The 16,235-nt window shown below is 59.6% G+C and overlaps 3 protein-coding genes across 12 annotated transcripts; 1 reads left to right on the top strand and 2 right to left on the bottom strand.

The window, feature by feature from the left end:
- Positions 1-934: 934 nt before the first annotated feature.
- Positions 935-10,303, bottom strand: PRRG3 (proline rich and Gla domain 3). Of its 9 annotated transcripts, none has more exons than XM_065689419.1 (5): positions 10,241-10,278; positions 7,963-8,092; positions 7,577-7,618; positions 3,602-3,762; positions 935-3,212 (listed from the first exon to the last, which is right to left on the bottom strand). In XM_065689419.1, exons 3-5 carry the CDS (start codon positions 7,581-7,583, stop codon positions 2,676-2,678), a joined length of 705 nt encoding a protein of 234 aa, XP_065545491.1. In that variant the 5' UTR covers positions 7,584-7,618; positions 7,963-8,092; positions 10,241-10,278; the 3' UTR covers positions 935-2,675. The 9 variants fall into 9 exon arrangements, 4 of the variants coding, with proteins under 4 accessions (XP_065545491.1, XP_065545492.1, XP_065545490.1 ...); XM_065689420.1 differs by lacking the exon at positions 10,241-10,278 and adding an exon at positions 8,956-9,443; XR_010614814.1 differs by lacking the exons at positions 935-3,212; positions 3,602-3,762 and adding exons at positions 5,287-6,037; positions 6,763-6,941.
- A 275-nt stretch (positions 10,304-10,578) lies between these two features.
- On the bottom strand, positions 10,579-11,565 carry RIPPLY1 (ripply transcriptional repressor 1). Its single transcript, XM_065689712.1, has 3 exons — positions 11,510-11,565; positions 10,914-10,984; positions 10,579-10,829 (listed from the first exon to the last, which is right to left on the bottom strand). The coding sequence occupies exons 1-3, from the start codon at positions 11,516-11,518 to the stop codon at positions 10,601-10,603; spliced, it is 309 nt and encodes a 102-aa protein (XP_065545784.1). The 5' UTR covers positions 11,519-11,565; the 3' UTR covers positions 10,579-10,600.
- A 1,793-nt stretch (positions 11,566-13,358) lies between these two features.
- On the top strand, positions 13,359-15,676 carry CLDN2 (claudin 2). Of its 2 annotated transcripts, XR_010614809.1 has the most exons (3): positions 13,359-13,584; positions 14,424-15,330; positions 15,480-15,676. XR_010614809.1 is itself a non-coding variant. In XM_065689357.1 (2 exons), the coding sequence occupies exon 2, from the start codon at positions 14,558-14,560 to the stop codon at positions 15,251-15,253; it is 696 nt and encodes a 231-aa protein (XP_065545429.1). In that variant the 5' UTR covers positions 13,361-13,584; positions 14,424-14,557; the 3' UTR covers positions 15,254-15,676. The 2 variants fall into 2 exon arrangements, 1 of the variants encoding a protein (XP_065545429.1); XM_065689357.1 differs by having other exon boundaries at positions 13,361-13,584; positions 14,424-15,676.
- Positions 15,677-16,235: the final 559 nt, after the last annotated feature.

Below are 16,235 nucleotides of genomic sequence, written 5' to 3'. Positions count from 1 at the left end.
AGCGCGGCTCCTCCTGGCGCCCCAGTGCAGGCACAGCACGGGCCCAGGCAGCCCTTCGAGCCGCCGAGACAGCGGCCATGCGAGCAGGGAGCTGGGGCAGAGCCAATCTCTCCTGCCGCTCGGCGGAGTCTGCAGCGATAAAATGATCCGTTTGGGATGAGCGACAGTTTTAAACACTTCTGAATGGGGACAGAGTCCAAGACCTGACCGTAAAATCTGGTTTTGAAAGGGCTTAAAATAAATCCCACACTGCCCCAGTCTTGCTATTTAAAGGGGATTATCTAAGAGGTTTAGGAGTACACAGAGGAACAGCAGGACAACTTGTGCACCTAAATCCCCGCAAAGACCTTAGGAAATCCCTCCACACTTCACCTACCGGCTGGCCAGAGCTCACAGGACACCCTCCAGCTCTCAGCCACAGCCCAGGGAAGGCAGAGGCTCCTGCTTGGGGGGGGAGCGTGTCCCAGCCCCACAGCACACGGATCCGATCCCCTCCTCGCTCAGGAGTGTGCATGGAGGAGGGATGAATTGGTGCCATTGCCTCCATCACCTCCAAGATGTGAGCCCCAGCACCCTACCAGATGGAAACCCAGCTGTGCCTAGTGAGACATCCCCCTGTGCTGGGGGAAGAAGGAAGGGGGGGAAGTTCAGAGCGATGGCATTTATCTTCCCAAGTAACCATTACATGATACAGAGCCCTGCTGTCCTGGGGATGGCTTTCCTGCCTGCCCATGGGAAGTGCTGAATGAATTCCTCGTTTTGCTCTGCTGTGTGCACAGCTTTTGCTTTACCTGTTAAACCGTGTTTGAAGCCACTTTTCTGATCCTCTCCCCCATCCCACCGGAGGGGAGCAAGCGAGCAGCAGGGGCTGGAGCTGCCGGTTGGTGTTGAACCTCCACATTCCCTGTGGAAAAACGCCACCCTGCGCCACTCGGACAGTGAGGGTTTTTTAATAAATACCTTTTGGTCTTGCACAGAAATAAACCAAGTTTTACAGAATACAAACTGCAGGGATAACAACCGAGCATCAAAGACAGAGGATGCAAAGTGCCCTGCTGTCTCCCCCTGGTCTTTCCCAGGCTCCGACCCCAACAATCACTGTCAGGTCTTCCCATAACCCCGGCTTGCTGAGGCTGAAAGGCAGAGGAAAGGCCTGGGAGGGGGCAGACGGCGCCAGCAGCTGCAGACCCCACATGTGCTGCCCCAGGAGCTGGGCAAGCCTCAGCACTGGGCTGAGGCCACCGACTGCAAGAGCACTGCTAGGACCGAGCGGGGCGCAGGCAGGCGATGGATGCACAATAGCCTTGCGGTGCTGGTGGAGGCTGGTGCTGGGGTGAACACCTCGTGGTGGCAGTTTCTGGGCTATTCCTGGGGAGCTGCTGGGCACAACCCCGTTTTTAACGCATCAGATATGACTGGGAAAGGCCAGCCCCATTGCCTGGACCCCAAAAGCAGCTGCCCAAGTAAAGGGGACACTGATCCTACAGCAAAGCACCTGGCTCTGCCCTAACAGCTGTCTGGCCAGGGTTTGGCCCTACTCCTGACACACTGGTATCACCGGGCTGTGGCATGATCAGCCAGCTCCCACCCCTGCAGCTGCCTCTGTCAGCAGGCCCTCCACACCATGGCCACAGCCACCAAGACCCAAGAGAACACAGTCTTGCATTGCCCTTTACCTGCTCTGGAGAACAAAGAGCCCCAAAGAGAAGGGCCAGGCAGGACAGGGAGGTCTGGGGTAGGGAGAGGGCAGGTCTGGCCTGTCCACAGGCTCCCTGTGCCCGTATCCCACCTCTGAGGCAGACACCAGACAGGCCACACTCCAGGAAAGAGGCGCATCCCCAAGGGACCAGCTTTGGCTTGAGGTCAGAGATGACCCCACCAGCCAGCTCCACTACAGCCAGACCTCCAGTTGCCTGGTACCCCACTGCAGGAAAGCAGAGAGCATCAGGAAGAGAAGCTGCTACTCTGAAGCCACTTATCTCCCATATAGAACCATCACAAGCCTTTCCCGATTCCCAAGATCTAGGACATGAGAGCACCCCCTGACTGCTCCTCCCTCATCTCTGGACAGCAAATATTGCTACAGGCACCACAGGATGGACTGGGCTCCCCAGTCCCACCTGGCAGCAAATCCACGCAAGGGAGGCACTTTCTCTCCAGGGAGAGTGTGGAGGCTGCTTGTGGGGATGGACAGAAACTCACTTCTGCATCCCCAGCTCCTCATCTGAGCCCCAAGCAGCAAAACAGGGCCCAGCAAGGCCATGGGGTAAGGCTGAGCAGTGTCCCAGGGAGGCTGCGAGGCTGTTTCAACCATGTATCAATCAAAAATGTTATGTCTGTTTGAGGGAGTGGAATGAGGAAATCAAATGCACCATCGGGAGACCCCTGCGTTGAGCCAGGAATGAGCTGCTGCTCTGCTCTGGCTGCTATAGCACTTACGTGAGTGGGGAGTGAAGTGCAGGAGGTGGCTGGTTCCAGAGCCATCCCCGCAGCCCAGCCTCGCCACTTGTGGACAACTACTTATGGTTAGGAGGGTAAGGCTGTTGGGATTTCACCAGCTTGTACAGGTGAGATGGAGTGCCAAGTGGCACCCGAACGGGGGCCCCAGACCCGGCCAAGGGAAGGTGGGTGGGTGAGTGTGAGTACGTGAAGAGGCAGGGGAGAGGCAGACCCCGCTATTTGCCCGCAGCAGGGGCACTGGCCACGATCTCTTCATACTTGGGTGGTGGGTCGTTGTAGGAGACGCTGGTCTCTTCCCCACTGCTGCTCTCTGGGTTGCCTGTCACCTCCTCATAGGAAGGTGGAGGGGTGGCACTGGACAGTCTGGAGAGGACAGAGACTGAATGCTCTGGTGGGCAGAGGGTGCTGTCTTGCTGAGGGGTGCCCCCAGCTCTGCCATCTCCAGCTGCCCTGTTGCTGGCCTCTCGCTGATACTGGGTTTCCCCTTGGCTCTGCGACCGCTCCCGGTACACCATGACCCTGGGGAGGCTGCGTCCCGTCCGGCTGGCCAGGTAACGGCTCTGGGCATAGGAAGGGCGGTGCCGGGTGGCCTTTTGCAGCTGGCATCTCCAGATGATGAAGAGGGCGATGACGATCAGAAGAGCCACTCCCAAGAGTGGCACCACCACGTACATAGCTTCTGAGCGCTCCGTATTGTGCCCCGGGTCCTTGACAGAGTAGACGTAGTTGGTGTAGCCCTTCCAAAACTCCATCTGTGGCAGGAACAGAGAAGTAACCATCATGTGCTGCAGGTGGGAAAAGCACCCCTTGACTACCACCAGCAATAATCACTGCCTTCCCTAGGCTAACAGAAGAGGCAGGTTTTTGGCCGTCCCCCACCACTCTGCCTGCATCTGCGGGGCTGTGGGAACCAACACAAAAGATTGCCAGGTCAACCCACAGCTTTGGGCATGGTGTCCTCAATACCAAGGTGAGGGCACTGTCTGGAAAGGGAAAGTCATGCTGGAAACTCTGCCTGAAGACGGAAGAGGACAAAGGGAACAAAGAGGCTGTTCCCCTTTGTGCTTTCTTCCTTTGCCTCCAGCTTACTAAGGTGCAAACCCTCACACATCCACTGGGGAGCAGGGCAGGACAAACGCACCGTCTTCTCCTTGTTCTCGAACACTTCCTTGACCTCCTCATAGCTGCAGACCTCCTCAATGCACTCCCGCTCGATGGTGCCCTGCCGGATCTCCTCCAGGAAGCCGTTGGCTCGGGGAAAGCGCTTCAGGACCGAGTGGGCATTCCTGGCCCCCAAGAACACTGCAACACACAAGGCAAAGAGATGCTGAGCAGGACAACCCCACACTTGACCTCTGCCCAGGCAGGCTTCCTGCCTGGCTTCCCACACAATACTGGCGATACAGGCATCCCAAACACCAACAGCCCAGGGCTATAGGGTTGCGGTTAGCACAGCAGAGTGCCCACTGAGGGAGAAACCACCCAGAGGGGTGCAGAGCTCTTGGGGTCTGCCTGGAGACATACAGCACCAGGAGCATCCTTCCAGCTGGGATGCGATACTGAGACACCGGAAGTGGCACCTGCAAACAACACAGGGCAGCTAGGAAAGAGACAGAAAGCTCCAAAAAGACTTGTATTCAACCTCCTGCCCTTGATGGGATTTCACTTTGCTGCACAGCAAAGGAGATCCCACCAGGTGAGCAGGACCCTGCATGGCTGGGATGAAGAGCCAGGCCTCTGCCAAGGCATGGGGCCAGCAACAAGACAGACTCACAACACAGTGCATTGTGCATCATTCTAGAGTCACGCATCACCCCAAAGCCTCCCCTCTTGCCTCAGAGCTCCCCAGAAGGGCAGCCAGCCTGCTGGAAGCTGGTGCCCCTGCTGCCAGCTGCTGTGGAGTCATGCAAGCTTAGTTAGGTGGCTTTGGGGACTCTGTTCTGGACCCAGAAAAACCACTGTGTCTTCTCCCAGGCCCAACAAGGGCAAACATCCCCAGCACATGGGGTCATGAGTCAGATATTGAAGGGGGCCTGAGCCTCTCCTCACATGGCAGCATGTTCTCATCACTACTGCATTTTGTGTAGTGACCTCAAAAACAGACCTTCCTCTGTTCCCAAAGCCTGGGAGACTCAATGTTGCCCACATAGGTCTTCCCAACGAGCATGCAGTCATGAAGCCAGACATCCCACCTATGAGAAACACAGCCCTTTCAAAGCCTCTCTCTATGGAGGGAGACCTCCATGGGGTGCAAGGAGCAAGCACCTACCAGGACCTGCAGCAGCACAAGAAAGGCAAACGAGTTATTGCCCAGAAGGCAAAAACTCCACACAAACCACGATCCTTCAAGGATCCAAACATCCCACGCATGCATTTCATTAGAGTGTTTCCATCAGGCAGCCCAACACATTCAGCTGTAGGCTGGCCCCATCTCTTCCCACCAAGCCACATAACTGTGCTGCTTCCCTTGAGGAAGATGAATCAGTTCAGCTGGCTGATCCACAGAAACCCATTTACCTCCTTCACCCTCAGGCTGCCTTCCATTGGATCAACCAGATGAACAAACTCACTGAAGCACCATCAACAGATGCAGGGCAAGGAGGCAAGGGGACAGCAGGAGTTTCCCATTAGACCAGCTTGGCTGTAATACAGACATACTCCTTCAAGAGGGAGCTTGGTGAAGAACAGATCTAACAGTGAAATGCCACCAACTTCTTTCATTAGGAGCCTTTTGCCAGAGAGACCAGCAGGACTTCACCTTCCATGTGTCCTGCTCCTAAACAATACAGCTAGAAACACTCTGACACTGTCTCAAGGCAGGAACAAGACCATGGTGTAAACAACTCCCACCGTGCTACACCATCCCATGCCTGGAAGCACTGTGTTCTTTTTGTCCTGTGTAGGTGCATTTCCCCCCCACCATGATTTATTAATGGCTTGTTCAGTGAGCAAGCCTGCAGAGGGCTGCACCGCTGAGGTGTGAATGAGGAGCAGCATGAATGATGTGAGTCACAGACCTTCCCTCGGAACCAGCTTTATTATGCAAACTTTCTTCTATTTTTGGTTTTACAAGGACAACTGAGAAAGCGTTTCCAGGAGGCACAGAAGGCACATGGCAGGAGGGCAGGGATCAGCTCTCCTTGGCTTTCGCAGTTGAGGAGAGGGAGCACGTTGGCAAGCCGGCCTCCTCTTGAGCCTTTCCAGAACAAGATGAGGTTTGACAGCCATCCTGTAAACATGCCATCCTCTGCTGGACAAGTCTGGCCTCGCCTCCTCTGCCTCTCGCCTTGATCAGGCTGCAGTACCAACTCTCCCCTCCTCGGCACTTGAGTCTGAGCCTCTTCCCAAACTCCTGAGCACACCTTGAGCAGCAAGCTTGGCACAGATCTCACTGTCAGGGTTTCCATCCCTGCAGTCACTTGACCCTTTCCCTGCTCTGTCGTGCTGAACTGGCCACTATGGTGGGAAATAAAAACAAGACACACAGGCAGGCAGGTATCACAAGCAGTGTCCCAGCTGAAAGCATACTGCGATGGAGGTGTGTGCCTCGTCCCACAGCCAATTTCCTCTCAAGGACCTAGAAATGGCAGAAGAGCAGAAACTAAGTCACTACTCCCTCCCCTCTTTTACATAAAAAATGCAAAGAGCTCCCATGTGCCTGGGGACCAGAGTAGGAAAACAAATGGCCTTTGGGAAACAAAAGCCTTGCCAACCCTCATCTCCAGCCTGGATCCCCAAGTGACAGGGAGAGCCCACAGCTAAGCAGGTACAGACCCCAAACCGCAGGGCAAAGGGGACTTCCCAAAGCCTCAGCACTGACCCCTTGTGCCTCTCCCACTCTCCACACCGGAACCGGTGCTTGGGAAAGCCCAGAGCTTTAAGCAGCGGGAGCAGGAGCATCGCCGCATCACTGCATCCCTGCTGCGTTTCCCGAGGTGCTGCTGGCCCCTGGCGGCGGGCAGGCTTGGCCACACCACAACCCAGAGTGGGGACCCCCTCTCTGCAGAACGACACGTGGCTGCGTCTGCAGGGGAAGAGCAGGGCTGCACGCTGCGGGGAAGCACATGAGGAACACGCCGACCACCACGATCCCCTCACCACAAGGGTGACACCTCCCACAAGTAAGTGCTTGTGAGCCAGCACCTGAGCTCTGAGCAGGAGCAAAGGCAGCAGAGGAGGAAGGCAGGAACCAGCTGGATGCCCTCCTCATTGGCAGATTAACACTGCCTTTTAAAACCACTGCCTGATGATCTCTGCTCCCTTCCCCACCTAGCACAGCATAGATAACGAAGGAAGGCATACCTGTCATCCCTGGGGTCCTCCTCCTGCCCAGAGTTGGCTGCTGGCTCCACCTTCATAGCTGGCTCTGGTGACATCCCAAGCACATCCCGAGATCCCAGACGGATCTCTCCATGTCCCTGTTCACAACTGCTGTCCTCCTTGAGTTCCCATCACACCGATGCACACAGCCTCTGCGCAGGCTGCTCAGAAGAGCGAGGAGGGAGGGTTGAGCCCAGCCCCTTACACACCGCACGTTATCCTCCACCCTGCACCCCCACCAGCCTCAGCCCAGCTTTAGCCGCTGGCCCCATCCGACTCCTTCCGATGCCAAGACACAGCTAGCTCCTGGTGAGGCACTGGGAAGGCAGTGCCCCAGTGCCACCAGCCACCCAGGCTACAAGGCAGCGTGGCCCCAGGGATGGGTAGCATGTGGGATGCCAGTCATGGGCCACGAGGAGCACTGTTGCTAGAAGATGTCAGCGCAGACCAGCAGCCCCTGCAGAGGGGCCAGTCAGCCCAAATTGCCCCAGGGAGGCCAGCCTTGCACAGCAAGCATCACGCACACAGAGACATGCTGCAGCGTGCAGGGAGTCCTGGAGAGGTCAGCACCTCCTCTCAGCTCCCACCTTGCACAGTGGAAAGAGAAGCACGAGTCAGGCCAGACCTGAGGAATCATCCATGGATAACAGCCGATGGCATGTGCTCCCCACAGAGAACAGCACCCCCCAGAAAGCACAGGCACCCCTTCCTCGAGAGGTGGCTGCCAGTCATCCCCCTTCTCTCCTCCAGCACCACCACCGCCACCACCTCTGCAGCTTGCCTGGGGAGCACTTACTTGCCATGCTGCCTCACTCGGCTACAGGGGGCTCCTGCCTACCTGCAGGGAAGAAAACAGGAGAGTCACTGACAGCTTAAATGTCACCCCTGAAGCCCAAGACCTCCGTTGCCCAGGGTCAGGTTCATGCAGGAAGCAGGGTGCTGCCTGGTGGACCCATGGCAGTACCTCCTCAGAGAGCCAGGGGCTCATGCTGCCTCCCCACTCATTGCACTGCTGGAGGGGCTCAGGGCACCCTCAGCTCCCCGACAGCCTGGGGCAGGTCTCTGCTGTCCTTGTGCTGCACCAGCCCAGGGCCCTGCCCAAGAAGCCCAGAGGGCTGTAAATAAGTAGGAAAATAACTGGCTGAAGGAGAGTCCCCATATCTCATCAGCACACGAGATGACCTGCATGTCAGAAGCAGTCTGGCGCTCTTCCCCTCCACAAGAGATTGATGGATACAGGTAAAGCAGTCATCCTGTTCTCATCAGCTTCACAGCCGTGCCAGTTCTCACCTCTGCAACTCCTACCCACAATCTGCAATAAACAGGGCCATGCTATTTTCTTCACTGCCATAAAACTGACTACACTGCAGGAAAGCAAAGGATATGCATTCCTTAAAGGTTGTTGGACCAAGCTAAGAGCAGCGATAAGAGTGGCAGAGCTCCCTGCACACCACCAACAGCTCTCCAGCTAGAAAACCAAAACCACACTGGACGTAACCCTACGAGAGTGAAACAGAGTCCTGCAGAAGCAGACTATAACCCTCTCTGCTCGCAGGAGGAGTTTCACTCACTTGCTTTTCATGCTTTGTGTTCTCCCTGTGCTCAATGCCCCACTAATCAGATGCAGGGGGCAAACTTATCTCCTCCCGCCCTGTGTGACACCTTGCTATGGCAAAGCCATAACTCTGTGAGGAGACAGAAGGGACAGCATTAACCAGCTCCTACAGTGATTTACAGTGGATGAAGGAGCAGTTAGAAACAGCAGGAACTAAACCACGTGCTGACTTCAGGTTCAGGACTTCAGATATTCAGAGTTATCCCAAAAGCACTTGAGTCCACTGAACTGGAGCGAGGTCAGCGACCGCACGGAGCCCTTCCCGGGGTCAGTGGGGCTAGGAACACATTTCTCATTGCACATAGACACACAGCAGGGCTTATGCACAGCACCCCAGTGGGCACCACCACTCCTCACCCACAGCCACCTTCTCAGTAAATCTAGCACCAGGAGGCCTTTTCCTCAAGGAACTGTGTACCCAATCCCGCTTCTGAGCTGTCCTGGGGCATGTGGGAGCAGCTGGGAAGCCTCTGGATCTGTGCATCTCCCCCGAGCTCTGAGAAGAGACCACCCGACCTGCTTTTGCTGTCATCAATCTTTACAGAGAGACCCAAACCTACAGGGCAAATAACGTGCGCAGAACACACAGCATGGGAAACTTGCTCCTGTTTCCACACAAAACCTCTGTATCACTCACTGTTACAGGCATTCTCCCCATCTGGTGAACAGAGGATGCAGAAGTAAGGGTACTGTCAGGATCCTGAGCTCCATAACTCACGCCATACATAGGACAACACATTTAATGCATCAGGAAGATTTTTATCCTTAACTCTTTTCCCAAGTACCCATGTCAATGCACTCAGTATCAGAGCTCAGAGGTGGTTTATTCCAGTGCCACAAGAAGACAGGTCTACACAAGCCTACAGGCATGAGCAATGCCTGCGAGCAGGGCAGACATCCCAGACACTTATTTTTGTTTCCATACGCAAATCCCTCACCACCACCCCCGGCTCCAGCGAGCAGGAAAAGCTGCACCCCCAGCCAAGGCAGGCAGCATCCCTCCTGCCTCCGCACAGCCACGCAAGCCGAGAGCAGCCGAAAGCTGGAGGCTGACCCAGCAGACACCCACCCAGTCCCGGTTCTAACCCCCCCCCCCGCTTCCCAACACGCGTTCGCCTCCTCTATAAATACCCCATCGATGGAGGTTGCTACGGCAACCGTGAGGAGGCGCGAGGGATGCAGCCATGAGAGTGAGGATGCTGCAGTCGCACATTTGTGTCTCCCCCGGGCTCCCCCCATTCCGTCACTGATCCCAAAGGAGGGAATCGTGCTGGTAAAACACGGAGTGTGCGTGATGCCGGCAGAGCCTGAACGGGCATGGGGGGGGGGGACGTGGCACCTCCTCGGCAGGCTGGGGGGCACGGGGACGGGTCAGGGGATCCACCCTGGGCAGTGCCATCACGCGGGCAGGCTGCTGGCTCTGCCGGCACCACGGCTGCCAGCCGGGATCCCAGCGGTACGGCGGGGCTTCCGTGCCAAGATGCACAGAGGAGAAGGGGCTGCTCGGGCTCCGCTTGCCAAGGGTCCGCGGGGTCCTCACGGGTTGCCAGCAAGCCTCGTCCTCCCGGAACAGCCTTCGGGTCCCGCCCGGCCCCTCCATCCCAGCACCGGCTCTACCCAATCCCAACCCCAAGTTACTTCCTCCAGCCTCCGGTGTGCCCCGCTCCGGGGTCCCCCCAGCCCACACGTGAACTCGCCCACCCGAGACGAGCCCCCCCCCCTCCACAGCCCGGCCCCGCCGCCGCCGCTCCCCGGGCGCCCCTTGCCAGATCCACGGCCCCGACTCCCACCTCACGCCCGGCCCAGGACCCTCCCCGCGGCCCCCTCGCCCCGCGCCGCCCTTACCTCATGGCGGCGCCGCCGCAACCGCTCCCTCCCGCCGACAGGGAGTGGATGGGCAAGCCCCGCCCCCGCCCCGCCTCGCCCCGCCCCGGCATCGCCCCTCGACCAATCGGATTCCCCGCAGCCAGCACGCACCGCAATAGGAGAGCGGAGCGGCGGCGATGGGCGGGGACACACGCTCCGCCCCCAACCCGGGAGCGGCTGGTAGCCAATGAGAAACGCCTACGGCCGCCGGGCCGTGCCGCATTGGCTGCTGGGAGTTGTAGTGCCCTGCCCGGCGCGGCGCTGCCGGGGTGAAGTCACCGCCGAGGGCCGGTGTGCCCGGGTCCTGTGCCCGTTGCTGCCCGTGCTTCCGCGGTGCCCTCACGCCGGCCTGGCAGCACCGCCTGCATGCGGCGGGGGGCCTGCAGGCATGGCCCCTCCGTCTTCCTCCTCTTCTTCCTCCTCCTCTTCTTCCTCCTCCTCTTCTTCCTCCTCCTCACTGTCCGAGTCTTCGTAGAGGCAGAGGGTGGCCTGCACTGGGAAGTTCTGCAGCAGCTTCTCCCCCACGGCATACAGATAGTCAAAGGACTTGGACTTGGGCCACAGCAGCCTATGGGGAGACGCGGGGTGAGGCGGGTGAGACCCCCCCACACACACCCGCTGCCCCCGGTGCCACCGGCTGCACGGCGCTTACCTGACCGGGTGGTGGAAGAACGCCAGCGCTTTGTCGGGGCCGCCGTCTGCCGCTGCCTCCCGAGGCCAAGCCTGAGGAGACACGGTTGTGGTGGGACCTGCCCTGGGGCTCCTGCCGCGGGGTGCATGGGGACCCCCTCCGGCAGCGAGGGCAGGACCCTTCTCTCCACAGACCTGTCAGACGGGTCAGCCTGCCCTGGAGCCGGCTCCTCCGCCCTCCTCTGCCGTGGGTTTAGGCCCTCATGCCCCCGCAAAGGAAACCGGCGCCTATTCCTACCACCACCGCCCCCGACGGGCTTTTGGCCAGAGTAATCTCCCTGCCCCGTGCTCATGGCCGGGCGTCCCGCTAACCCCCTGAGGAATGCCTGCCCGGGCTGGGAACAGGCAGCCCTTTGAGCCCCGCGCTGTGGGTGCCTGGCCATGCCCCAGCGAGGCTGCGAGGCTTGTGGGGCAGAGGGGTGATGCACCCGGGGAGGTGCGCACCGCACCGCCATGCACCAGTGCCGGGGTGAAGGAGTCTGGGGCGAGAAGCTGGCTTCTGCCAGACAGAGACCCCAGTCCTGACAGCAGGAAACTGGGGGGGAGCGTAAAACTCACCGTGTCCATCTGCTCCCTCCGCTGACCGGTTCCCTCCTCCGCTCGGGGCAGCCACGGTCTCCAGAGGGGTCTAGGTGCAGAGAGCAGGGTCAGTACGACACCCACCCACCCTGTCCCGCTCCCCCTTGCCTTGCCCCCCTCACTGCCCCGTGCACCCCCAGCCCCGCAGCCTCCCCTGCCCAGCCCAGCTCAGCCCATGCCCATGAGTGTGGCTGGAGCGCCGGGCACACACGGGTGCTTTCATCCTACCTTGGCCTCAATGCTCCTCACCCTGCTTCTGCCCCAGCATCCCTGGGAGTCCGCAGCATTGCTCCCCGGGCTCTACACCCTCTCTCCCACCCATGGCCACCGCGATCAGAGGGATCCCCGTTGGAAGGGTCCCCAGCTGAAGCCTTCCCCAGCACACCCCTTGCCTTCTCCACCCCTCCCCAGACCCCCCCCCCATGCCGTGGTACCCAGGTACCTTCCCCCTGGCCCCAGCCGCGGGGCTGCGGGAGCACTGGCCACAGGCACCCGGAGCCCATGGAGAGGCAAGCAGCAAGCAGCAGCTTCCATGGTGGCAGGAAGCTGTGTCCCCTCTGACGCTGCAGCCCCTTGGTGAGGACACCTTTATAGCCCTGCCCCGGCTGGTGAGTCACAGATTCTTCAGGGCAGGGGACTGAGGGGCTGGGGGTGCAGCAACAGCATCCCCGGGGTGTGAAATTTGTCCCAGTTGTGTAAACAGAGGGTCGGGGGGAGGCTGGGGGCGGAGGGGCTGTGGAAATCAAAACACAGAAGGGAAAAGTTAGACACCGTTTGTGAGAAAATCCCCAGGGGGGACCAGGGGAGGGCAGAGACAATTAACCAGGATAATTAAGTGCTGTTTGTGGCCATTTGCATAAAGCAGGGTGGAGAAGGGATGTGAAGGGCTTGGGCAGCGTGATGGCCATGGGATGGGGACAGCACAATGGGCATGACGAGGACAGTGTCATGGCCGTGCTCTGGGACAGGGTGATGGGGACAGTGTGACAGGCTGCAGTGGCGGCGAGCACAGAGCAATTAAGAGGCAAGTGGTGGGATGCTCAAGAGAGGACAGGGAAGGAGGACATATGGCAAGGATGGACCCCAGGCACAGGCAGGACAATGGTCCTGCTCATGCACCCGTGGCCCCTGCTCAGATCGCCCCAGGGAGCTCCCAGGCTGTTTCTACACTGCCAGCACATGGTTTCCCCTGCTACCTCCGTCTCCTTTGGCTTTTTTGAGCTGAGGACCATACCGTGAGGTAGAGGAGCTTCTCAATACAAGGGTGCAAGGCTTGCTCCCCCCGCCTCAGCACCACCACATGTCCTGTCCCTGCCGCTGGTCCTGCCCAGCGCTCAAGGGAGGGTTTCAATATGGGACAAGGAAAGAAAATAGCAAATGGTCCGTGCTGTAGCTGTGCCGTCAGCATCCAAACAGCCCTGTCCAAACACCAGCCAGACCCTCAGCTCCCAGCACAATTTGTCACCGGGGGCCCTCCCTGCCCCTCTCCATCTGCAGCAGCCGGTGAGAGGGAGGGGGCACGGGGCCAGTGCAGCCTCATTACTGTCCCCATTTGCTCCTCATTTGGGCCAGGGGTCTTACAACAACAAACCCTGCAGAGGACCAGCAGGGCGGGGAGGAGAGAAGCAAAAGCCCAGGCTCACTCTGTGGGTACAGGGAGCTCAACCTGTTGGCATTTCACTGCCCCTTCTGACACAGCCCGAAGCGGACACATGGACCGTGGCATGTGGTCACCCAGCAGCCACCAAGGTGACAGCCAGCCACAGCCCTGAGCCACTTGGACAAGCCTGCTCTGATAATTAACAAACAAGAAAAACGAGGCATTGCAACTCCCTTCCCGATGCCGAAAGGGTTTAATGCTGGGGTGCAGTAAGCCTCTGATCCAGGCGGAGATTTGCAGATGGATTTTGCAAAGCCGTCGCTAAACAACTCACAACCCCTGATCCCGAGGGACGGGTCTCCGGGAGCTCACCCTGCCCTGACCAAAAGCCTCTGGTGCCGGGTGGGTGATCCCCGGCCATCCTAGCTCCTGCTCCGTGTCTCCAGCCGCCTCTGTGAGTACCACAACACCCCTGATGTGGAGCGGGAGGTCTCGGTTAGCACATGGGAAAGGAGGCAGAAAGTTGGGAAACGCTGGTATAAAGCGTTTGAGGTGCCGGGGGGGACACGGGGACAGGAGGGGGGCACAGGGGGGTGGTGGCACTCGCATCCGGGAGCGTTCCCAGGGCGGTGTTGGCACACTGGAGTGTTTTGGGCTCAGTCCTGTTTCTCAATAGGCTGTGGGAGGGGGAATTTGGAAAGCAGGCAGAAGGAAAACAAACCACCCCACTGCACTGCCGCTGCCAACCAAGCCCCATCCACACCCAGCGCTGCGGGCAGGAGATGGCCCCAGCAGAGGAGCCCCGCTGGTGGCAGCGAGCACAAGCTGCACCCCAGTGTGCTCATCACCCCACCAAGGGACAGGTCACCCTGCTTGGCCGGGGGAAGCATCCCTGAGGCACTTGCAGCACGCTCTGCCCTGATGTAATTCTGTCCTAAAGGGACCTCCGGGCTCTCCTGGGGACACCGGCGTCACTGTCACGTGCATCCCTCCTCACTGTTGTCCTCAGTGGCATGGAAAGGGCGATAGCCATGGTGGAGCTTCCTTAGCTCAGGACACCACAGGAGACGAGGCATCCCCAGGGAGCCATGGGCACTTTCTCCCCACCAGCACCCAGCTCTCCAGCCCTGCCCGCGGCCCCGGCGCAAGGGAGGGCTTTGGCATCCTTCCCAGGCAGCGCTGCCCAGCCTCTGAAGTTTGGCTGGGAGATAGGGGAGATGAAAGGGCGCTTGGCGCTCCTCCGCAGGCTTGGGTCAATCGTTAATCGGGGAGGGATCGCTCTCCCTCCTGCAGGTAACCTCCCCCCGGCTCCCACCCACAAAAGCAGAACCCCCTGGAGCTGCAGCACAGCCAGCGGGGCCATGGGGAGCTGATCACACACAGAGCGAGGAGCTGCGAGCCTGGGGAGGTGACAGCCAGCCCCCGCCATGGTCTCCATGGGACTTCAGCTGCTGGGCTACACCGTGGCCTTCCTGGGCTATATCGGCACGCTGGTGGCCACGCTGCTGCCCAGCTGGAAGACCAGCTCCTACATCGGCGCCAGCATCGTGACAGCCGTGAGCTTCACCAAGGGGCTGTGGATGGAGTGTGCCACGTACAGCACGGGCATCACCCAGTGCGACATCTACAGCTCGCTGCTCAACCTGCCCGCCGACATCCAGGCGGCACAAGCCCTGATGGTGAGCTCCTGCGCCGTGTCCTCCCTCGCCTGCGTCCTCACCATCGTGGGCATGAGGTGCACTGTCTTCAGCCAGGGCTCGCCGGCCAAGGACCGGGTGGCAGTGGCGGGCGGCGCGGTCTTTGTGCTCGGGGGGCTGCTCTGCTTCATCCCGCTGGTGTGGAACATCCACGTGGTGCTGCGGGATTTCCGCAACCCCGTCATCCCCGACAGCATGAAGTTCGAGCTCGGGGAGGCGCTTTACCTGGGCATCATCTCCTCCCTCCTCTCCCTCGTCGGCGGCTTCATCCTCTGCACCTCCTGCCCTGCACGCGACACCACGGCCACCTATGCAAACACCTACCGGCCCCGGCTGCTGGCAGGCAAGAGCTGCCGGCCCTCCGTCAGCCACACACAGAAGACCAAGAGCGAGCTCAGCTCCTACAACCTGACGGGATACGTGTAATAGCGGCTGCAGGGGGGAACAGGGCCGGCACCTCTCCTGGCTCTCCAAAGCATCTGGGCTGGCACCAAAGGAGCATGGTAAGAGGAGAGGACACGGCAGCATCCCCAGTGATTGTGGGGTTTGACACTGGGGATCCGGAGAGCCTTGTGACTGCTCAGAGCTCCCCGCTAGAGGCTCACATTGGTGAAGGACCCTGCATCCAGCTTCTGTTCCCCTCTCCATGCAGGCAGCCCCTGGCACAGCAGGACCCCAGCCTGCAGCCCCACTGAGCCTGCCTGGATGGGGGTGGGTGAGCTTGTACCCCCAGGGACCATGGGGACCAGGTATCACAGCGGGGCCAGGGTGTCTGCACGGCTCCGGAGGCGCTGCTGCGGGGGTTGAGTGCTGGTTGCGAACCGATGTCTCAATAAATCCGTGCTTCCAGCCAGGCTGTGGCTGAGTTTTCCTGCAGCACCGAGTGGCCTTGGCAGCTCCCCCCACAGGATGGGCACTGGTGGGGGCCACATCCTATAGTGTAGAGGGCACCCCTTGCTCTGGACTGTGGTGTCACCCCCAATCCCATGGCTCAGGCAGGTGGGAATGCTGTTGGGGTGGGGGGGATCCCTCCCCTGTATGGTTTGTACCTGGGCACGATGCTGGGAGGTTGCTATGTGCCACCACGGTGAGGGTGCCAGTGGGGACAAGTGGGCTAATAGCAGGCAATGCCCCCCTGCCAGCCCTGCTGCTTCTCTGCGCAGGTATCATTGGGAGTGGGGTGCCCACAGGGGGATTTGCTGCCCTGGGGTGTATGTGGTCCCCAGGCGACGGGGAGAGCCCTGGAATCACATCTCCATCCCAGGATGCTGTGAGCACTGGCACCCAGGAGATAGCACAGTCCCAAGCACCTGAGGCAGCCGCTGGCCGGGGCAGAGACTGAGCACCTCAACACAGTGCAGATGGGTCTCGCAGGCAGGTCCTGAACCCAGGAGTCCTTGCAAGAGCT

Source organism: Lathamus discolor, chromosome 9, assembly GCF_037157495.1.
Source record: "Lathamus discolor isolate bLatDis1 chromosome 9, bLatDis1.hap1, whole genome shotgun sequence".
Classification (NCBI taxonomy): Eukaryota; Metazoa; Chordata; class Aves; order Psittaciformes; family Psittacidae; genus Lathamus; species Lathamus discolor.
Note: the sequence above shows the minus strand (reverse complement) of the source record. Positions and strands in the feature narration are given on the sequence as shown.